The 23,629-nt window shown below is 41.5% G+C and overlaps 1 protein-coding gene across 7 annotated transcripts; it reads left to right on the plus strand.

Moving 5' to 3' along the window:
* The first annotated feature begins 1,420 nt into the window (after window positions 1-1,420).
* On the plus strand, window positions 1,421-23,134 carry LOC134212952 (class E basic helix-loop-helix protein 23-like). 7 transcript variants are annotated; one of them, XM_062691336.1, is made up of 6 exons: window positions 1,424-1,758; window positions 2,801-2,874; window positions 18,042-18,215; window positions 22,060-22,276; window positions 22,335-22,601; window positions 22,659-23,134. In XM_062691336.1, exons 4-6 carry the CDS (start codon window positions 22,062-22,064, stop codon window positions 22,879-22,881), a joined length of 705 nt encoding a protein of 234 aa, XP_062547320.1. In that variant the 5' UTR covers window positions 1,424-1,758; window positions 2,801-2,874; window positions 18,042-18,215; window positions 22,060-22,061; the 3' UTR covers window positions 22,882-23,134. The 7 variants fall into 7 exon arrangements, with proteins under 7 accessions (XP_062547325.1, XP_062547320.1, XP_062547321.1 ...); XM_062691338.1 differs by lacking the exon at window positions 2,801-2,874 and having other exon boundaries at window positions 1,440-1,575; window positions 1,632-1,758; XM_062691337.1 differs by lacking the exon at window positions 2,801-2,874 and having other exon boundaries at window positions 1,424-1,671.
* The last annotated feature ends 495 nt before the right edge of the window (window positions 23,135-23,629 follow it).

Consider the following 23,629-nt stretch of genomic DNA (forward strand, 5'->3'; position numbering starts at 1 on the left):
GTTCATATTCATATTCTTACAGTTATCAGATACAAATTTTCTCTGACACTGAAGTTATGTCTTAACCGAGGTCTTAACATTTCATACTAAATTTCATATCAAAAGCATAAAAAAGAAATGATTATAGTTTTATGGATGAACTAAGAAACGTCTTTTGGCATCTCAAAAATTTTGATTGAATTCATAAAAGTGAAACTAACAAAAATTAGTTTCAATGTATACATCTATTGGCCCATTTTTGCCGTGTGCGAGAGAATCCGGTTTGAGAAGCAATCAGCTTCCAGTAGTGATAAGTAAAATTTTCCTCTACCACCCCACCTATGTAACAACGAACAGTCCCAAGTGTATAGTCTTCCCTTTAAAAAATCCCAAATCACACGTTCACTTCATCAGCCAACTGTTCAGATTCTATGTAATAAATATTCGACAAACTACAACTACTTGAATGCATTCAGTTCGTCCATTCTTTCACCAGCCAGAGCCATCACATACACTACAGATCGTGGAGTTCAGCAAAGGGACGACGATGGTGTGGCACACACTCACCATCATCATCTAACGGAGCAGAAAGGACGAACGAAAAGGATGGCCCCTAAAAATCTCAACACCCTGCACGGATTGTTGCTATGGGGTTTGTGACCTTATTTCTGTCTTTCCGCGTAAGTCATACTGTGCTATAAATCATTTATAGCCTATTCATATTACGAGCTGTATGACATTATAAAAACTATCTGTCAAAGTTCACTCATATTGTTTTCATTTCATTTGCTATCCAGTAAAAAACCTCGTAATCTGAATAGGCTATTACATATACGAATTTCTGTCACTCCACGACGATAATCTCTCCGATTTCGACTCATGACTCCACTCGACTCATTTTCATTTTATGAGTAAATTTTTAAAGATTTGTATTATTAAAAAAAAAATATATAAGATCTAGGAACTTGTTTAAAATGGGCGTAATTGATTCTGGCCTTGATTTTTGGAATGGTGATTGTGCTCTTAATTCAAACTATTTTGGTCAACTAATGTATCCAACAGAAAGAATAGATTGCGATCTATCTGATAGTACGAGTCGATTCAAATTTCAAAACCTGTTTGAAAAAAAAAACTCCCTAGATATGTATTTTATTAATATATGTTCGCTAATAATATAAAACAAACTTATATAAACTAGTAAAATTTTAACAAAATTCAAATACAACAAAACAAAAACAAACATAAATGGAAAAGGTTAAGAAGAAGAATGTCAGATGTTATCGTAGACGAAACATGAGATGAAATGGCGTGCTACCCTACATAAAAACGAACATTGGATGCTGCCACAAATAGTTTGTATTCAATTCAGTTGTTGGGTTGTTATCGTTCTTTATATAAATATTACATGCAGTAGCACAATCCCGGGGATTTTGCTGTTCCCTCAGTGATTAAGCCCTTCTCGCGGTGTTGGCAACGACACCAGCTTCACGTCCTCGCCAGGAATCGTGAAGCACGTGATAGGATTGTTACCGGTCGCAAACCATCGCCGGAGTGCTTGTATAGGTGTGCTTGGAAGCGCAAATTTCGCCGTCGAGTGTATTTGATCAAGAGGATTAATTAATTAGAACAAATAGCAAACTAATTAATTTCAGCTTTCACTGGTCCCGGGCTGACAGGCTCAACCTCAAGTAGGTAAGAGTAAACCGAAAACGGAGCGAACAGCTCGCGGTGCGGGAAATATACGAACGTCTGCGAATCCAAACAGAACTTCAGACAAAGGTAAACAACCCTCATTACTGTTCGAGAGGATTTGTCTGTGTGTATGTATGTGTGTTTGTTTGTGTGACCTCTCCCAGGAGGAGCTTTCATGTTTAAATACCCTCGAACAAACGAACGAATAGAGGGACGAGAAAAATATCCCGAACCGATCCACGTTCGTCGACATCGTTCTTTTGTTATATGTAATATGAAAGCATGTCTTAGATGGCATGGAAACCAAAGGTATCCCCTTGGTTTGAGGGTTTGAAAAGTTCATTGAACTAGTTTCCTGTAATTAGGCTGAGCTAGAAACCTGTAATTTTTGTTCAACTACAAAATATGAACAATTTTGACATTTTCCTTCTATTTTGAAAATCACCAAATCAAAAAATCAGCTTAATTAATTAACAAAAAAACGCTCTCAAGAGCTCTTTCAATCAGCAAAACTTTGTTGTATGAGCAAGGTAGAAAATACAATCGTCATCCGGAGCTTTCAGTTGTAGTGATAGTTGGGCTCTCCTGTTTAGCTTAGTGGTTAGATGGTGTTGCAGGTGTTTGTGTTCGGTTCCCGATTAGGTTGGAAATTTTCATTCATAGACATTCCTGAGCTTAAGATTGTTAGCATCATGATATACGGTAATTTGGTGATATGGCTGCGAAACAGTTAATAACTTTAGAAGTGTTCAATACTCAATACTGCCCTCCTTAGCCTGCGGTAAGATGCGCGGCTACAAAGCAAGACCATGCTGAGGGTGTCTGGGTTCGATTCCCGGTGCCGGTCTAGACAATTTTCGGATTGGAAATTGTCTCGACTTTCCTGGGCATAAAAGTATTATCGTGTTAGCCTCATGATATACGAATGCAGAAATGGTAACTTGGCTTAGAAACCTCGCGGTTAATAACTGTGAAAGTGCGTAATGAACACCAAGCTGCAAGGCGGCAATGTCCCAGTAGGGAATTTAATGCCAATGAAGAAGAAGAATACTCAAAAAGCCAAGCCAAGGAAGGTGAATTTTGAAATTAAAAAAAAAACATGACATCATGATGATCGCTTTTATTCTAGTTTCGATTCCAGATTTCGCATGGTCCTAGAATACATCCGGATTCAGTTGGGGTACCCGGCGTTTAGGATTTGAGGTATTTCGATAAGAATTTTATTGTAACAAATATAACTCTCTTCAAATATTAGCTTAGCTTAGCTTTGACTGACTGTACACTGTACAGTGTATTGTCGGCGTAGCACCAAGTTAGAATTCGGAAGTCGGGACTTCCGAACCGAACTTTCTTCCGAAGTTTTATTTGTCAAACTATTTAGTGCGTTGTTTAGCGCATCTTTAGGTGTATCCAGCGCACTACTTCCGAAGTTGGGAAAGTTGCCTGTATCTGGAGAAAAATCAAACTTCGGTATAAAAAGCGGTATAAATTTATTCCGGATACACAATACAAATCAATGGATGCTAAGTCAATCATTCTCACTATGCAAGTTTCAGTAACTCAATATGTATATCAATAACGGCGCCAGCCACTTCCTTACAGTCAGTTAGGAATAAATAAGGATCATTAGTAGGCGGTGTTAGCTATTTAGAGATCGTGTTTATCTCTGCGTCTCCAAAAAAATCGCAAGAAGAAACATTTGTTTACGACTAGGGCTACTACGATGCAGAAATTATTTGTTTCACTTCGCGCTCTCCCGGACTAGGTGACGTGCCGGCACCGGCACGATCGAACCCGCACCAATCAATCTTCTGCATTTCGATGCAGAAATATATTTTTTCACTTTGGGTTCTTCCGGACTAACTCTATTAGTGTGTTGTGTGGTGAGCTTCTAGTGTGAAGGTTTTTCTACAACTCTGCTGATCAAATTGTTATTTAAGTTTCACTTTAAACGGAGCTAAAGCGCTAGTGGTTGTAACAACAATTAAACGATAACAAAATTACAATCAGTTAGTCTAAGCTACTGCAACTAGCACTATAACTCTGTTATAAATGGCATTTAAATAAAGAACTATTAGGCAAAGTTAAAGCAAAACCTTCGCACTAGAAGTGCACCATAAACACATTTTAGAATTCAGCCTTCAGAATGAGTTATTATTTATTTATTTATTTATCATCAGACTAAGGCCGGAGTGGCCTGTGCTGCACATAAAAGACTGCTCCATTCAGCTCGGTCCATGGCTGCACTTCGCCAACCACGCAGTCTGCGGAGGGTCCGCAAGTCGTCCTCCACCTGATCGATCCACCTTGCCCGCTGTGCACCTCGCCTTCTTGTTCCCGTCGGATCGTTGTCGAGAACCATTTTAACCGGATAACTGTCCGACATTCTGGCTACGTGCCCGACCCACCGCAGTCTTCCGATTTTCGCGGTGTAAACGATGGATGGTTCTCCCAACAGCTGATGCAACTCGTGGTTCATTCGCCTCCTCCACGTACCGTCCGCCATCTGCACCCCACCATAGATGGTACGCAACACTTTCCTTTCGAAAACTCCCAGTGCACGTTGGTCCTCCACGAGCATCGTCCAGGTCTCGTGTCCGTAGAGAACTACCGGTCTAATAAGCGTTTTGTAGATAGTCAGTTTGGTACGGCGGCGAACTCTATTCGATCGGAGCGTCTTACGGAATCCAAAGTACGTACGATTTCCAGCCACTATGCGTCTCCGAATTTCTCTGCTGGTATCGTTATCGGCGGTCACCAGTGAGCCCAAGTACACGAATTCTTCAACCACCTCGATTTCGTCACCACCGATAGAAACTCGTGGTGGGTGGCTCACATTGACCTCTCTTGAGCCTCTTCCTATCATGTATTTCGTCTTCGACGTGTTGATGACTAGTCCAATCCGTTTAGCTTCGCTTTTCAGTCTGATGTAGGCTTCCTCCATCCTCTCAAAGTTACGTGCCATGATATCAATGTCGTCGACGAAACCAAATAACTAGACGTACTTCGTGAAAATCATACCACTCGTGTCAATCCCTGCCCTTCGTATTACTCCCTCCAAAGCGATGTTGAATAGCAGACACGAAAGACCATCACCTTGCCGTAACCCTCTACGCGTTTCGAAGGGACTCGAGAATGCCCCTGAAACTCGAACTACGCACATCACCCGATCCATCGTCTTGATCAACCGTATCAGTTTATCCGGAAATCCGTTTTCGTGCATTAGCTGCCATAGCTGGTCCCGATCGATTGTATCATATGCGGCTTTGAAGTCGATAAATAGATGATGTGTGGGCACGTTGTATTCGCGGCATTTCTGCAATACCTGACGTATGGCGAACACCTGGTCTGTGGTAGAGCGTTCACCCATAAATCCCGCCTGGTACTGCCCCACGAACTCCCTTGCAATTGGTGTTAGTCGACGGCATAAAATTTGGGAGAGTACCTTGTAGGCGGCATTCAGCAATGTGATTGCGCGGTAGTTGCTACAATCCAGCTTATCGCCCTTTTTGTAGATGGGACACACGACACCTTCCATCCACTCCTGCGGCAGAACCTCATCCACCCAAACCTTGGTAATTTTTTTTTTATAAAGGCAGAACCTCATCCTCCCAAACCTTGGTAATCACCCAGTGCAGCGCTCTAGCCAGTGCTTCACCACCGTGTTTAAACAGCTCTCCTGGTAGTTGGTCAACTCCAGGGGCTTTGTTGTTTTTCAGCCGGCCGATCTCCTCCTGGATTTCCTGGAGATTCGGAGCCGGAAGTCGCATGTCCTACGCGCGTGCTCCTAGGTTCATTACCATACCGCCACCGTTGTCTGCCATATCGCCATTCAGGTGCTCTTCGTAGTGCTGCCGCCACCTTTGGATCACCTCACGCTCGTTCGTAAGAAGGTTCCCGTTTATGTCCTTACACATATCGGGCTGTGACACGTGGCCCTTACGTGAACGGTTCAACTTCTCATAGAATTTTCGTGCGTTATTAGCGCGGTACAGTTCCTCCGTCTCTTCACGGTCTCGATCTTCCTGCTGGCGCTTTTTCCTCCGGAAAATCGAGTTTTGTCTGTTCCGACCCCGTTTGTATCGTGCCTCGTTCGCCCTCGTGCGGTGTTGCAGCAATCTCGCCCATGCTGCATTCTTCTCCTCAACTAACTGCTCACATTCGCCGTCATACCAGTCGTTTCTCTGATCCGGAGCCACCGTGCCTAGTGCAGCGGTTGCGGTGCTTCCAATGGCGGATCGAATATCTCTCCAGCCATCTTCAAGAGATGCTGCGCCTAGCTGCTCTTCCGTTGGGAGTGCCACTTCCAGCTGCTGCGCGTAGTCTTGGGCTAGTCTACCGTCTTGTAGCCGCCCAATGTTAAGCCGCGGCGGACGACTCCGACGCGTGTTGATCACCGTCGAGAGTTTTGAGCGCAGACATACTGCGACGAGGTAGTGGTCGGATTCAATATTCGCACTGCGGTAAGTGCGTACGTTCGTGATGTCGGAGAAGAATTTACCGTCGATTAGAACGTGGTCGATTTGGTTTTCCGTTACTTGATTAGGTGATTTCCATGTGGCCTTGTGGATATTCTTGCGGGGGAAGAAAGTGCTTCGGACTACCATTCCGCGGGAGGCTGCAAAGTTTATGCATCGTTGGCCGTTGTTACGATACGATAGTTGAAGAAACGGCCTTTTATCCTCAGCTTGCACATCCTTGCGTTGATTGGCTGCCACCCAATCACGCGTTGGCGCATATTTCCCAGCACTATGAAGCCGGTTCCCAGCTCGTTGGTGGTGCCACAGCTTTGGTAGAAGGTAGCCGCTCGATGCCCGCTTTTCCACACTTTCTGTCCTGTCCAGCAGATTTCCTGCAGCGCTACGACATCGAAGTTGCGGGGATGTAATTCATCGTAGATTATCCTATCGCAACCTGCGAAGCCTAGCGACTTGCAGTTCCATGTTCCAAGCTTCCTATCGTGATCCTTTATTCGTCGCCTAGGTCGTTGCCGATTGTATCGAGTCGTATTATCTTCTATGTCGTTCGTAATAGTTGTTTTTAAAGGCGGCTTATTGGGCCTGCGCAAACCCAGCTGTTTAGCGTCCCACCTAACACCAGGACTTGGGCTTGTGCGCTTTGAGCGGCACACGGTCGCTTTGGCGGAGCCTACTTGCGGATACATGCAGCTTTTTATAGAGGTTTAACAGGGCCCACTGTCAAACCCCACCACATCCTAGGCAGGCGCCACAACTCGCAGATGGCCTGGGGAGGGATCGTCAAGCCCTTGGACATAGTCCCTGCTGCCCCCGAATGAGTTATTAACAAGCCGCTAAATGATCGAGCCCAGTTTAATGATCGAAAACATCCTTGGTCGAAAAAGGTGTAATAGAAACGGTTGAAACCTGCAAAAACGATTGGAAGGCCACGGAAAAAAAGTTTAACACTTCAAAAGATTAATTGAAATATAAGTAACCACAAACTTCCCAAATCCCGCTTGAAATCTGGACTGTAAAGGATTCTGAGCTTTCAAAAGGATTATTTGACAATCATGCGATTTCTTGGTTATTTACTTTGAATCGCTAGATCCATAGCCATGTCTGAAAGTTATTTTTAAAATCCTAGCAGTTAGCATTAATTAATTGAAACCATTGATGATTTATACGAATTTCTAAAGCTTGAGTCATTTAATATTGGGAATGATTCATTTTGGACCCATATTATTGAAATAAAAATGTAAGGTACTCAAAATTAAGGTTATTTATTGATCTTTAACAGAAAACTAGCGAAGAAATTATTCTGATTTCGATTTTATGAAATCTCGAACTTTTCTTCGAATACCACCCATCATATTTTGGACACTCTGTTGGCTATCCTAAGTGGCCATTCTGTTCCACCATCACTTCATCTCTGTCGCATCCTTATTCACCTTTCCACTCTTCTTCAACTGCTGCTTGACAATTGCCCAATATTTCTCAATTGGGCGGAACTTAGAGCAGTTTGGTGGATTGACGTCCTTTCCGAAGAAATTCACTCCGTTATCTCGATACCACTGCACAGAGCATTAATGAATAAAGCTTCCAATGAATGATTAAATTTGTTATGGTTAAACCATTCAACTCTATGATTAAAGATTATGATTAATGATTAATTCATTTTGAAAATGAATAATGATTATGATTAATGATTAAATCAATTTTGAACAATGATTAACGATTATGATTAATGAATAAAACGTTTGAAGTATGATTAATAATTGCTGATCGTGATTAAATGTTGACACAATATGTGTATGATTAATGATTAACGATCGATATGATTAATGATTAATGATTATGAATAATCAAATTAAATGATTTGCATAGTGATCAATAATCAAGTAACCGTTCGACCAAATTATGTTTTTTTACCTTTAAAATTGTATGATTATGATTAAAGATTAATGAATAAAAGCGATGTATGCAATGATTAAAATGAATGATTAATGAATAAACTCAAAACAATCATGAATATGATTAGTGATTAATGATTAAATGCAAAAATCTATGATTAACGATTAGTGATTAATGATTGAATAGTATTTTTTGTATGATTATGATTAATGAATAATGAATAAATAATCCATTATTCATTAATCATGATTAAATCTATGATTAATCACTAATGCTCTGCACTGCAGTACTTCTCTGCTGTAATGACAGCTTGCCAAATCCAGCCAAAACATTACAGGTCCTTTGTGGGCTTTATGTATGGAAGAATACTAGTAATGAACTTTATTTTATTAAAAAATAAAAAAAAATACGGGAGAATACGCTTTTTTAGACACTCCTGCTTATATAGTTGGGAATTCATAGTCTTGCTCGGGACATCAGCTCGTCCAGCAGCTTTATAAATCTTTTGTCCGGAAAGCTGCCCAAAATCCAGCTTCACGTACGTTTTCGTCGTCCATCAGGATGCATCCTCCGTACTTCGTAAGAACCTCACTGTACAACTTCCTGGCACATCTTTTGGCCACTAGATTATGTGTCCTGTTTGGTTGCTTACTGGCTCGAAAAGATCGAATTCCTTCTGGCAGACGAATCCTTCGTACGGTGCTTTGGCTGGCATTGCATTTTTTGGCGATATCATAATCCGACTGCCCTGGCCTTCATCGTTATCAATACCTTCGAATGCGGCACGGCAAATGCTGGGTAAAGCGTACCATTGGTACTTCGCATACCTGAAAGAATAAAATAGACCCCATCTTGCGGTCCTTAGCCTAGCAACTCCCATCTCTACCTCCCCGTGGTGCTGGCCGGGATACGAGCAACCTTAGGGAAGATCGGGTAACCATCCCCGGTGGGAACTATGGTCGTATGCTGACAGGGAAGGGGGGTTTGCTCCGGAGGTGCAAATCTTACTGAGCGTCTGTTCTCCATGTCAGGATCGGCTCACAACAGCGTCTGTTCTCCATGTTAGGGGCGGCTGATCATCATCCGAGTGCCAGCGAGGGACTCTAAGTAAAACTGTGCACCAAGATCCACCGGGAATAAGGAGGAATGGTCCTCCGGAAATGTAGGAGGTTTGGTGTCAGGCCCTGCAAGCCAGCCTTTAAAAAAACATACGCAACGAACAATCAACAAGAGAGTACGGACCGGAACCATCGGCGAAGACCACTGCGACGAAAAGGGACTAGCGATTGGAAACTCGGTTCGTGGAACTACAAATCTCTCAATTTCATCGGGAGCACACGCATACTCGCCGATGTGCTCAAGGACCGTGGATTCGGCATCGTAGCGCAGCAGGAGGTTTGTTGGAAGGGATCAATGGTGCGAACGTTTAGAGGTAATCATACCATCTACCAGAACTGTGGCAACACACACGAGCTGGGAACAGCTTTTATAGTGATGGGCGATATGCAGAAGCGCGTGATCGGGTGGTGGCCGATTAATGAAAGAATGTGCAGGTTGAGGATCAAAAGCCAGTTCTTCAACTTCAGCATAATCAAAGTCCATAGCCCACACTCCAGAAGCACTGATGATGATAAGAGCGCATTCTACGCGCAGCTGGAACGTGAGTACGACAGCTGCCCAAGCCACGACATCAAAATTATTATAGGAGATTTGAACGCTCAGGTTGGCCAAGAGGAGGAGTTTAGACCGACCATTGGGAAGTTCAGCGCTCACCGGCTGACGAACGAAAACGGCCTACGACTAATTGATTTCGCCGCCTCCAAGAATATGGCCATTCACAGCACCTACTTCCAACACAGCCTCGCGTATCGGTAAATCTGGAGAACATCATTGCAGACAGAATCACAAATCGACCACGTTCTGATTGATGGACGGCACTTCTCCGACATTATCGACGTCAGGACATATCGTGGCGCTAACATCGACTCTGACCACTATCTGGTGATGGTGAAACTGCGCCCAAAACTATCCGTCGTCACAATGTTCGGTACCGACGACCGCCTCGGTACGATCTAGACCGACTGAAGCAACCTGATGTCGCTACTGCATACGCGCAGCATCTCGAGGCAGCGTTGCCAGAAGAGGGTGAGCTCGATGGGGCCCTTCTTGAGGACTGCTGGTATACAGTCAAATCAGCCATTAACGACGCAGCGGAGAACAACGTCGGGTATATGGGACGAAGTCGACGGAACAATTGGTTCGACGAAGAGTGCAGACAGATTCTGGAGGAGAATGAAGCAGCGCGGGCGGTCGCGCTGCAGCAAGGTACCCGGCAGAACGTGGGACGTTATAGACGGAAGCGGAGACAGCCGACCCGCCTTTTTCAGGAGAAGAAACGCCGCCTGGAAGAAGCGGAGTGCGAGGAGATGGAACAGCTGTGCCGTTCTCAAGAAACACGCACGTTTAGCGGACGATGGAAGCCATCGAGGGAAGTTAAGGATGCCATCCATCAGCTAAAGACGAATAAAGCAGCTGGTAAGGATGGTATCGGAGCTAAGCTCATCAAGATGGGCCCGGAAAAGCTAGCCACTTACCTGCACAAATTGATAGTCAGAATCTGGGACTGAACAGCTACGGAGGAGTGGAAGGAAGGGGTTATATGCCCCATCTACAAAAAGGCGACAAGCTGGAGTGTGAGAACTTTCGAGCGATCACCATCCTTAATGCCGCCTGCAAAGTGAAATCCCAGATCATCTTCCGACGTCTGTCACCATTAGTGAATGAGTTCGTGGGAAGTTATCAAACCGGCTTCGTTGACGGCCGCTCGACAACGGACCAGATCTTTACTGTACGACAAATCCTTCAAAAATGCCGTGAATACCAGGTCCCAACGCATCATCTGTTCGTTGATTTCAAGGTGGCATACGGCAGTATAGACCGCGTGGAGCTATAATGGTGGATGGTGTGCAAAACTGTGTGAAGATTTCGGACGAACACTCCAGTTCGTTCGAATCGCGCCGGGGACTAAGACAAGGTGATGGACTTTCGTGCCTGTTGTTCAACATTGCGCTAGAAGGTGTCATGCGGAGAGCCGGGTGTAACAGCCGGAGTACGATTTTCAACAGATCCAGTCAATTTATTTGCTTCGTGGATGATATGGACATTGTCGACCGAACATTTGCAAAGGTGGCAGAACTGTACACCCGCCTGAAAAGTGAAGCAACAAAAGTTGGACTCGTGGTGAATGCGTCAAAGACAAAGTACATGCTTGTGGGCAAAACCGAGCGCGACAGGGCCCGCCTGGGAAGCAGTGTTACGATAGACGGGGATACCTTCGAGGTGGTCGAGGAATTCGTCTACCTTGGATCCTTGCTAACGGCTGATAACAATGTTAGTCGTGAATTACGAAGACGCATCATCTGTGGAAGTCGAGCCTACTACGGGCTCCAGAAGAAACTGCGATCAAAACAGATTCGCCACCGCACCAAATGTGTCATGTACAAAACGTTAATAAGACCGGTTGTCCTCTACGGACATGAAACATGGACAATGCTCGAGGAGGACTTGCAAGCACTCGGAGTATTCGAGAGACGGGTGCTTAGGACCATCTTTGGCGGTGTGCAAGAAGACTTAACCATTTTCTGAGATCCCGGTATAAAAAAATAAGTGTGTAGGTATCAGACGTAGTTGACTTGGTAGAACAATTGATCTGAACTCCGTTACATCTTGGAGAAACTAGAACAAATTTGAACAGTCAATCAAACGCATGAGCTCTAGAAAACAAAGGTGATTGAATTTTCCCAAAATATTTAGTGACATCAGTTGATGCACCAATGTACAAATACACCATGCGTCTCCATATGCTTGTATGCCTGTATGATAATGAACTTGATGATGATTATTTTTATTATCCCTACCTACCCTGCTCCCTGGAAGACTAATGCTCTGTTAAAAACACATCTGATATGCTAGATAGTCGAAATAAAATAGTATTTTAATTTCTATAAGCATATATTTTTTCGACGTTGAAGCCATTTGCCATGATTTCAACGTCGAAAAAATTCAAAAGCGACAAACCCTCCCTATTTTGTAACTAAATTCCAGTCACAGTGCGCATATATGGATATGAATCTAGACAGGACCAATCTTGCTTTGAAGATTGACAAGACAAGTCAAGATCAAGCCGATATTGCACGATCGTTTACAGGACCATCCCTGTCATGAGGACCATGTTAACTTCAGATGTTTTGCGTTTGAAACGGATTGTTCCTAGATACAGGTAAACTTCGATATAACGTACATATCGATTTCAAATTTGTACGTTATATAGAATTATACGTGTTTGCGCTACATAATTTGAAATTGTTAGTACGTAATACAAGTAATTCACTGTATGGTTTCAACAGGTGCCATGACACTTTTGCTTTTTTTGGTATTGTTAGTTAGTAATAAGTTGGTCAAGATTGAGTACAGGTGCAAATAAAAAGAACGTTTCGGAGCAATTTGTAAATTATTAAATATCCGTCGTAAACCTGACGGAGTCCAGGAAGAAACCAGTGGTGGAAACCGGTTATCGAACAATACGTTATATCGAAGCATGAGTAATCATCCTTATTTTACACTTCATAAATGTTGTACTATCATGTACTTTATGGGTGAGTATTATTTTTTTATATAAGGCTCAGCTAGCAGTGTTAAACATCTTGTGAATTCCTACAAACTTTTCGTTTCTGAAAAAAATGACTTAATGAATTGAATTCTTCATTTCATATCTATATGAAACACAGGAAATAAGAAAATAAGCAGCACAGGAAACACAAGGCTTGTTTTCGTTGCACCGTTTGCATGAATATTCATTTATTATATACTAGCGAAAGAAACCCAGCTTTGCCCGGGTGTTGCAAACGTCACAATGAACTATTTGCAGCACCGCACTCTAGATCAATTTCAGTGCGTTTGTTTTGTTTTCCTCAACAGCTGACCCAAAATAGTATTCTAATGATTTTTACATTTCCCCGTTAAATTCACCAACTTTTTGTACATACAAACCTTGCAGATCCCAAAATGAATCGATCAGGAAAAAAATCTTGCAAATCGGTCAAACCGTTCGCGAGTTAAATCGTCAGGAAGCAAATCTCAACTCATTTTTATTATATAGAAGATTTCATATTTCATAAAAAAAAATCTAAAGCAACTTACTCAGAAATTCCTACGCGAAATTTCAAAACCTTGATAATTTGCCGAAGGAATTTGTACAGGAATTCCAGAACGAATCCCCAAAGGAATTTTCGTAGGAATATCCGGAGGAATTAAGGTCCTGACATTCCAGGTACCGAGTTTCCAATCATAGTCCTTATTTCGTTGCCGGGTCGGTTGCCAAAAATAACGTTCTCTTTTTCTTCTATCTCCATTTTTCGTGGTATTTGAGAGGCTTCAGTAAGCTACCTTACCGGGGTCGCGTTACCTACATCGCGATTATGTCGAAAATATGGGAAGACGAGGAAATGCCTGCTAGCTGGTTGGACGGCCTCATTTGCCCTCTCTTTAAGAAAGGGCACAGACTGGAGTGCGCCAAATACCTAGGAATAACCCTTCTTAATTCGGCGTACAAAATTATGTCCCGTCCTTCGTCGGCGAATACCAAGCAGGTTTTCGTGAGGGCCGATCAACGACGGATCAAATGTTTACCCTGAGACAAATCCTTGATAAATTCCGGGAGTACAACTTGCAGACACATCATCTGTTTATTGATTTCAAGGCGGCGTACGATTCAGTGAAACGGAATGAATTATGGCAAATTATGCTTGAACATGGTTTTCCGGCGAAACTGATACGGCTGATTCGTATAACGTTGGACGGATCGAAATCAAGTGTAAGGGTTGCGGATGAAATATCGACGTCATTTGTTACCTAAGATGGATTAAAGCAGGGTGATGCACTCTCGAACCTACTGTTCAATATAGCGCTCGAGGGAGCGATTAGGAGAGCTGGTGTGCAAAGAAGCGGTACCATTATCACAAAATCGCATATGCTCCTGGGATTTGCGGACGATATCGATATTATCGGAATTGATCGCCGTGCCGTGGAAGAGGCTTTTGCGCCTTTTAAGAGGGAGACAGCGAGGATTGGACTCACGATCAATACCAGCAAAACGAAGTACATGGTCGCTGGCAATCAACATGGGTTCATTAGTGGTGGTGGTAGCGAAATAGTGCTGGATGGTGAAAAATTTGAAGTGGTAAAAGAATTTGTGTATCTTGGAACATTAGTGACGTGCGATAATGATGTTACCCGCGAGGTGAAAAGGCGTATTGCAGCTGCAAATAGGGCTTATTACGGACTTCGTAACCAGCTTAAGTCCCGTAGTCTGCAAACGAAAACAAAACTCGCGCTGTATACTACTCTGATTCTTCCGGTGGCTTTATACGGCCATGAGACATGGACGTTAAAGGAGGCTGATCGGAGAGCTCTCAGAGTGTTTGAGCGTAAGGTGCTGCGGACAATACTCGGCGGTAAACAGGAGAACGGTATCTGGCGGCGTCGCATGAATCACGAATTGTACCAGGTGTATAAAGGGCTGGATATTATTAAGCTTATACAACACGGCAAACTACGGTGGGCTGGTCACGTTGTTCGTATGCCGGAAGAACGTCAAGCGAAGATAATATTTAGTAGAGAACCCGGAAGAGGCCGCAGGCTTCGTGGAAGGCCGCGTACACGATGGCTTTTTGCAGTTGAAGAGGACCTGAGGGCGCTCAATGTTCAGGGCGACTGGAAGCGATTGGCCCAGGATCGAGTCCAGTGGAGAAGGATACTCCATTCGGCGTAGGTTCATCAAAGAGCTGTAGCCCATCAAGTATTAAGTATCAAGTATCCGGAAGAATTACTAAAATATTTGCCGTAGAAATTTCTAAAGGAGTTTCGGAAGGCATTTCCGGAGAATATTTAAAAGGAATTCGTGAAAATATTTCAAAATTAATGATTCGAAGATTTTCCTAAAGAAATCCCAGAAGGAAGTTTTGAATTCCGAAGGATCTCGTGAGGTAGGTTCTGAAGTAATTCTTAAAATTAATTCATACAAGCCGGGCTGACACCGTTTTCCAGGTCGGTCGAGGTGACTCATAGTATCGACCTAATTACACCACCCCTAATGGCTACTTAACGAAGGTGCTTCTGGCCCTCTGGTTGGAAGACTATGGTGAGTAATTGGATGCGGTCTAATAGGGTGGTGGAGGCCATACCCTGCTGTACTGCAGTTGTTAAAAATTCTACACATAAAGACGAGTTTTACCTGCCATTCACAAACAATTCACGCATTAGACCTTGCATCAGACTACATTTTCATGAAATTCTCGGCAACACTCATCACATAACATAACCAACACTAACAAATTCCTTTAGTAATTCCCCAGGAGTTTCCATGAGTTTTATTCTAGAATTTTTTGAATAATTCATGGGATAATTTCTAAAAGGATTTCTCAAGGAGTTTCCGAAGAAATTCTTGTATGAATTTCTGGAAGTCTTAGGATTTTCTTGAAAGAAATTAAAGAAAGATTTCGATGTGGAAGTATTGTCCTAATGTCTAAGGGAAATTTCGAAGGAATTCCTGGAACAGCTTTTGGAAGGAATTACTAGATTCATTTCTAGAAAATGTTTTGTAGTAATCCCTCCGGGAATCGCCGAAGCAATTCCTGGAGTAATCTTCAAAGGATTTTTTGGAGGAATTTTAGAATAAATTACTGGTGCATTTTCCGAAAGAACGTCTACCTGGGGCTATTTTCAAAGGAAATCCAGGAGAAATTCCGAATGGAACATTTCTTGAAGAAATTTTGGAAGGAGTTCCTGAAGGAATTTCTGAAGGAATTCCTATAGAAATCTAGGAATTTCTTCGCAAACTCTATTTGGAGTTCCTTCCTAAATTCCATCAGGAATTGCATAAAAATGCATTTAGGATCCAGAAATTACTTTACAAATTCGTTTCGTAATTTCCTTCCATTTTTTTTTAATTCCTTCATGAATTATAATAAAAATAAGAAAACTGTTTCAAGAATGAATTATTGGCAGTGACTGGCAGTGACTATCGTATATGCGCAAACAGTCTCTAGCTGATAAAGTTATACTCCATACAATAATGAAATTCCTACATAAATGATCATAACAGTTTAATAAATTATTTTGTAATAACTATCCAAAATAAAATTATTTTTCAAAGTGTACGTAATAACGGGGAAAATGTACGCTATATCGAGTGACGTTATATTGAGTGTACGTTATATCGGGGGTACTTTATATCGAAGATTACCTGTACTCGCTCCTCGACACTTTTCGTTCCACCAAGGAAAACTGTATAAAATCAACATTCTTCTCGAATAATGCTCAGTCCTTTCAATATACATATATACATTTTGGCTTTCTACATCTCGATATCTCTCTATTTCGATGTGTTCTGATCATATTTTGTTCAGGATTTACTCTCCGTATGTCAATATGCGGGCCCTCCTTAGCCGTGCGGTTACAAAGCAAGACCACTCGACGTATCGTCAATTTGATCAAATCCATACCCAATCTGAATTCGATTCAAATCCAAATCAAATGCAAAGTTAAATCGAAGCAAAATCGTAATCGTCTAGATTATGTCACTTCGACACCCTGTATTCTATTGATTCTATCATTTTTGACTCGGATTTGTCATGCTCCGATTTGTCTCCGAATTGTCCTATTTATCCCTGCACTCTGGAAAGCTCGAAAAGATTTTAAGGAGTCGATAAAAATTCAATTGAATTCGTGAAGGCATGCTTAGAAGTGCAGCCATGGACCGAGCTGAATGGAGAAGACTTTTATGTGCAGCACAGGCCACTCCGGCCTCAGTCTGATAATAAATAAATATAATGCTTAGATTTTTAGAAGCCCCTGGAGAAACTTGGTATAAGAGTTCAAGAAGTTAATTCCTGAAGATTAAAATAACATTTTTGGAAGACTTGACGGAAACTCATAATTCCAGACGTATTTGTGTATATCCAAAACTATCCAAAGTCTGTCGAAGCACCAAAACATAAAAAAATACTCTTACGTATTTCAGCATTTTGCCATTTTGCATATTTTCCAAAAAAATGTCGATCAGTTTCAATAGCGAAGAAAGATAAGGTGTATATCTCCTGTTACAGCTAATAAAACCCTCGAAAACTGCTCTACTTTTGGAATTATGCGAGAAACTGGCCAAATTAGGAATATGGGCAAAACTGATAAAATTACCCTACTACAAAAAAAAATCTGTTCTGCTCATTTTCTGATGATTTAGGACAAGGTTGATGCGGTATCTAAGGTCGCTAATATTGATTAGTCCAACAAGTACCCAATTATATTGAAATCCAGGGTCGAATCATTGTCAATTCTAATACAGATCAAATTCAATCAAAATAGTAATTCCATAACTGGCCCAACTCAATTCAAATTTAAATCAAACTGAATCAAATCATTCGGTATAATTCAAATTTTCCCGAAAAACAGAAACAATGCATTGCTTATTTTTTTCCTGATTTCAATACCCTTCATGTGCACAATTACTAAATGCACAAACAACACCACTCGCAGAATCCTGGGCAATAAGAGCTTCTGCCAACAGCGCCATCAACGGGAATCGCATAGAAATTATCCGATGGCAAGGACGAAACCAACGACAATCATTGTTATGTAGGTTCCATCATCACCATTCATCGGGGTTCGAAGGCAAACCGCAGAATCGCCGTCGTCGTCGGTAGAGGTTGTTGTTGTTGTTGAACACGCCGAGCCGCGAGAAGAGTGGACGTGGAAGCAGAAACTTTCCTGGTAGAACGTGCAACTAGGCATCGCAAAGTGATCGTCTAGGGAAATTTGAAACACCGAAAAGTATAAACTTCTAACTCGGTTATTTAGCGGTGGGGCTGAACGTTTTTGAGTGCTTTGTGGGCTGAGAAATTCGAAGTGATTTCACCAGTTTCGCTTCTCTATTTCGCCAAACAGGTAAAGTGCCACCACCCCACCCCATGGAAAAGTAAAATCATCAGCCGGGAGACGACCAAGTTGGAAAATTGATTTCCTCTGGAAATTCTCTCCTCTTCACACTTTATATCTGTTGTTCGGAAAGCCAGTCGCCAAGCTGACGAGTTGAGTCCCTAATCAAACGAACGCTGAAAGGTACGTAGCCGATCTCTTTCGCACGTGTGTGCGTTATTCGTGTCGCGTATTTCTGTGATGTGCTTTAAAAACAGATCCGTAGGAAGAACGAATCAATTTCCCTAGACCATCTGATTGTGTTCCCTGAAGTGGGATTCATCTCTATGATGGTTCCCGTGGAGATGATGATAGCATCATAATCGATTCGAAGCTGTGTGGGTAAAAGGGAAAGGTCCTTGCAAAAGCTTTCTGTTGCAGTGCCTCTGTTGGTTAGTGTCGAAAGTATTTGGTAGAGAGCGGTGCTACCATCTGACTTGAATTTGCTGGAACTATAGAGCTTTAGGAAAGCTTTGCAAATTTCTTATAAGAATATCCTTACGTTGAATCAAGTATGCGAAAATAAAAAAATACTATTAACAATGAAATGTTTAGGAAACTATGAAGTTTACTGTTCTTTCGGTCATTATGTTATTGGTGTTGGTATTGGTATGTATAATTGAAACGTATTGAAAACCTGTACTCTTAATAAAAAGAGATTATTTTATTTACAAAAATGATCGTCTTGACAACGCCTGTGATAGGGTCGCCATTGTCATTAATAAAAGTATCAAACACAAATTATATTCTTTATTTAAAACCAAAGTTTTTGAAACCTTGGGAGTTACTGTTAAAACAAATTTTGGACAGAAAATTATTTTGAGCTTTTTAGTTGAATGTCTTCACTTGTCATAAGACGAGTTTGTACAATCCCATTGAATTCCACCAAGCCGTACTTGATACTAAGTCGAGTTAAGTACGAGACACTGAAGACGGCCTTACTGTTGGGGTCGAAATACGTATCTGTCAAGATACAATTAAGTGGTGGAATTCAATGGGATTGTACAAACTCGTCTTATGACAAGTGAAATTTTGGACAATTGCTGCATACTTGCCTTTCCAGTGCAATGGGCAGCAAAAGAATCTGTTGAGAGCTGATCTTCAAATTCTAACTCGCAACAAATCCATTTTTTTTAATAATTGGGGACTTCAATGCCAAACACCGTTCATGGAATAATGCTCAAAGCAATTCTAATGGAAAATTTTTATTTGAAGATTGTTCTAGACTAAAGATTATACCTACTATTCAATATCCCAATGGACTAACAAGTTTTTCTTCCAGTCGAAATCCTTCGACAATTGATTTAGTTTTAACGGATTCAAGTCAGCTGTGTGGCCAATTGGTAACTTATGCTGACTTTGACTGATCACCTTCCTGTGACGTTTGAAATCTCACAAGAAGCCATTAAAATCCAATCAGCTCTACTTTTAATTGTCATAGAACTGATTGGGTTCTATATAAAACATATATCGTTAGGAATTTTGATGTTGGTATTCCTCTCGATACCAAAAGTGATATTGATAATGCTCTCGCATCTTTGACACTTTTAATTGTCGAAGCCAGAGGCATGGCAATTCCTAAATCTAAATGTAAACTCAAATTCAACTCCATTATTATTGACAATGATCTTCAGCTACTGATCCGTCTTAAAAATGTGAGTCGAAGCCAATACCAAAGAACTCGCGAAAGTTATTGTTGACAATTATTTGGTAAGATTTGCAAAATGAAATTTAAAAAAAACGTTTCGCTATTCTGAGAAATACCAATTTTGAGAATAATGTCCCAAAATTGGATCCCAGTTCGAAACCCTTTTGGAAATTAACGAAAATTCTTTTTAAAAAAAACTCAAAAGCCAATTCCAGCGCTTAAAAAGCGAAATAAAATTTTAATAACAAATGGCAGAAAGGCTCAAAAACTTGCTCAGCAATTTGAGAGTACCCATAATTTTAGTCTAGATCTCACTAGGTCTTGAGGATCAGGTTACACGGAGCTTCGAAGACATTCTCAATCAAGAGAATGTTTTTGACCCTTCGTTTGGGAATTTATAACATGTACCCAAATCAATACCATTGAAAAACAAAGAATTGGTGCGCAAATTGTTTTATTTCTCATTTTTGTGTTTTTTCATCAGTGAGCACGCCGGATAACAAAAAAAAACACGACACAAATTGAGCCTAAATTGCCTGTTTTGCGAATGTAATTGATATAGGAGCATGTTATTAATGGAACAGATACCCTAATTTAGATGATTTAGGATCTATTACTAGAAAATTTGAAAATATGAAAGCCCCGGGTGATGGCGGTATTATCTACATACTTATAAAAAAACTTCCTGAGTGCTCTTTATTCTTTTTGGTTAATTTATTATTTTTTTTTTAATCTATATGTGGGGTTTGAGTAAAATGCCTTCAGCGTGTGTTTATAGATTCACACCTCAGCGTGTTAATCGGCGAGCAGCAAGCCATGACTCTTCCTTTTCCAGTCAGACCTCAGTGGCGTGCACATGGTGCACGCGCATCAACGGAGAGTCGCTGTGGCCATTTAGGGACACACAGCATACTTCCCAGATAAATGGAAAAACGCCAGATTTGTTCCAATATTGAAGCCGGACAAAAATCCAGCTGAGGCTTCTAGTTATCGCCCAATCAATCTTCAATAAGCAAACTATTTGAAAAGACTAATTAAAATAGAATGATGGTTCATATTAATGACAATTCTATTTTTGCTGATGAGCAATTTGGTTTTCGTCATGGGCATTCAACCACTCATCAGTTATTACGTGTTACGAATTTAATTCGACTCAACAAATCTGAAGGATATTCGACTGGAGTTGCTCTTCTTGATATAGAGAGGAAGAGTGTTTGGCATGAAGGTTTGATTGTAAAATTGATGAATTTTAAATTTCCTAAGTACATTATTAAACTGATCCAAAAATGCTTATCAAATCGCTGGGGTTCCAAGTAAATGATCCTGCGAAGCCAAATATTTAGGACTTCTGCTAGACCAAAAAATTAACAAAAATCACATTGAAGTTGAAGACCTTATGACAAATATGTATATTAAGTGCCTGTGCCAAATGTAACAAATACATTATGTGTCTATATCCACTTATAAACATAAAATCTAGACTTTATCTCAAGAACAAATTTTTAGACCAGCCATGTTGTAGAACGAGCTTGGTAGTCATATGGCTACTGCTTCTGCCTCATACGCAGAAGGTCATCGGTTCAATCCCATGTCCGCTCCATTCTCCTACTTTGTGTCTTTCTCTATATTTCTCATATTCAAGCAATCGCTAGAGCTGGAAATGGACTTCCATACCATACCTTCAACTTGACAATACAATACCTTCAACTTGACTATTCTAGTAGAAACTACTAGAATTGGAAATGCACAGAAAAGCCCGTTTCCTACATCCAATAAAAATTCTATCAGTTGTTTTTTCCTATCTGTCACATTAGCAGCTCGTTAACCAAGACGAATCTCTGCCCCTCGAACCTAACACAAAAATTCCAACAAATTCCGCATGAACTCGTGGCAAGTGCAGAGGTATATTCAGCTTGCAGTGGGCGAGTGATTGCATAATCATTTCCTCCCCTTCCCTTCATTGACTTGCATTCTGGCATGGCAGGCGCCAGTGTTACCTAACAAATGAGATCTCCAGTACTTCTTGTACATTGAAGATGAATGCTAGTCCCAAGCAAAACATCTGTTGGTTCTCTGTGCAAGAACAGCTGATCTGGTAATAATGGAGTAGCAACTACGAGCAGTCAATCAAGTTCGAGCTCATTGCAACAAATTTCCAATAAAGTAATTTCCAATTTTAGACAAAAATCGTTGCAATCTTCTAGCTCCTTGTACCCTCAGTTTTAATTAGGTTAAGTTTAGTTTAAATTAAAGACACTGTAATTCATGTGTGGGTGTTAATTGCATTTGTTTACTGGCTTTAGTCGCTTTCAGTCTCACTAATGTACTCTTTTCGCTCAGCCATGGATCCTCACAACCCGTTTAGTTTCCATCTGGGGCCTCCATCTGGATCAGTCCATGCTCACCACCCAGAACCTACCCCAAGCCCTCCACAAAGCGTCCCAGGCAGACGTACTCCACTTGGAACAGTCGGTCTCGGTGGATTCTACGCTCAACCGCATGCAGGTTCTTCTGCATCACTCACTGATGAAAACCGTCCATCGGGTAGCGCCGAAAGGTAAACCTTGTCCTATGTGATCATCGTGGAAAAATCTAATTCTAATCCATTTTAAAAGCCATTTCAGTGCCGTACCCCATCACCAGCCCCCCGCGGGAACCGGTGGCGGAAAACAGAAAAACCGACAGGGCAAGTCCGTCAGGTTGAACATCAACGCACGTGAACGACGTCGGATGCACGATTTGAATGATGCACTCGATGAGCTGCGCAGCGTTATTCCTTATGCGCATTCACCTTCCGTGAGGAAGCTTTCAAAGATTGCCACGCTGCTGTTGGCCAAGAACTACATTCTCATGCAGGCGAACGCGTTGGACGAGCTGCGAAGGTAGGTATTGTTAACGTTGACAATATGGATTCAAAAACCTAAACCCATTAATTCCAGACTACTAGCCTACATTCAAAGCGCGGCCGGAGCGGGTGCTCCAACGATAGACTTGAGAACAATGCCTTCTGCATTGAAGCTTCAACAGTTACTGCAGACTCCCCAACAGGAGCTACAGCAACAGGCTCAGCAACAGCTTCAACAGTTGCAACAACAGCACCAGCAACAACAACAGCAATCCCATCAGCAGCAAGGAGGTCCCCCACCAAATTCTAATGCTTGAATTCGCATGGTGCCCAGATGTTAGTTCTCTAGTGATGCCAAACGAACTCTCATAACGAAGAGACAGCATAATTATTGATCCTAGTCAAGAAAATCCAAAAACAAGAATTATTTAATTAATGATAGAACTTACCTCTAGAATCTCACAGTGTAGCAATAAGTGTCGATACTAGTCGAGTTTTTGTAATGCGACGGCGTGGTCAAGTTGTATTTCATATTTTAAGTATTTAATAAATCGTAGCAGTTTTAGCGTATAGGTGTTTTTTTACTCATGTGTTCTTATGATTGAAACGTTTCTCAACAATAGGCTTATTGACAAGAGATATCAGGAACGCCACCCCCTCCCCAAATTTGAGCACGTGCGATAAAATGCACTGCTACAAAGCAAGGCCATGCTGAAGCCCTGAAGGTGATTGGGTTCGATTGCCGGTCCAGCCTAGGTTTTTTCTAGACTTCCTTGGACATTAAATTATTATCGTTTTAGCCTCATGATATAAGAATGTGAAAAAGGTAACTTGGCTCTGAAACCTCGCAGTTAATAACTGACGCACTTCTCGCTAAGTATAACTCGGAGCTGACAGCATCCTCTTAGGTTTCTATGACACTTTCTGGACATGTAAGGGCGAACACGAAATTATTGCGACACCGAAAATGTCATGCCAATTTTTTTTTATAATGTTTAGAATCAAACCAAAATTTTAGGGAAGTTTTATACATATAATAATATGTACGGGGAACGGTTCGGGCTT

Source organism: Armigeres subalbatus, chromosome 2 (assembly GCF_024139115.2).
Source record: "Armigeres subalbatus isolate Guangzhou_Male chromosome 2, GZ_Asu_2, whole genome shotgun sequence".
NCBI lineage: Eukaryota > Metazoa > Arthropoda > Insecta > Diptera > Culicidae > Armigeres > Armigeres subalbatus.

Bases quoted from the DNA above. Each gene is read 5' to 3' on its own strand.
- LOC134212952 (XM_062691341.1), top strand. From the start codon at position 22,062: ATGGATCCTCACAACCCGTTTAGTTTCCATCTGGGGCCTCCATCTGGA. The intron at 22,277-22,334 runs GTAAACCTTGTC...CCATTTTAAAAG, and splicing joins CCATCGGGTAGCGCCGAAAG to CCATTTCAGTGCCGTACCCC. The intron at 22,602-22,658 runs GTAGGTATTGTT...CATTAATTCCAG, and splicing joins GCGTTGGACGAGCTGCGAAG to ACTACTAGCCTACATTCAAA.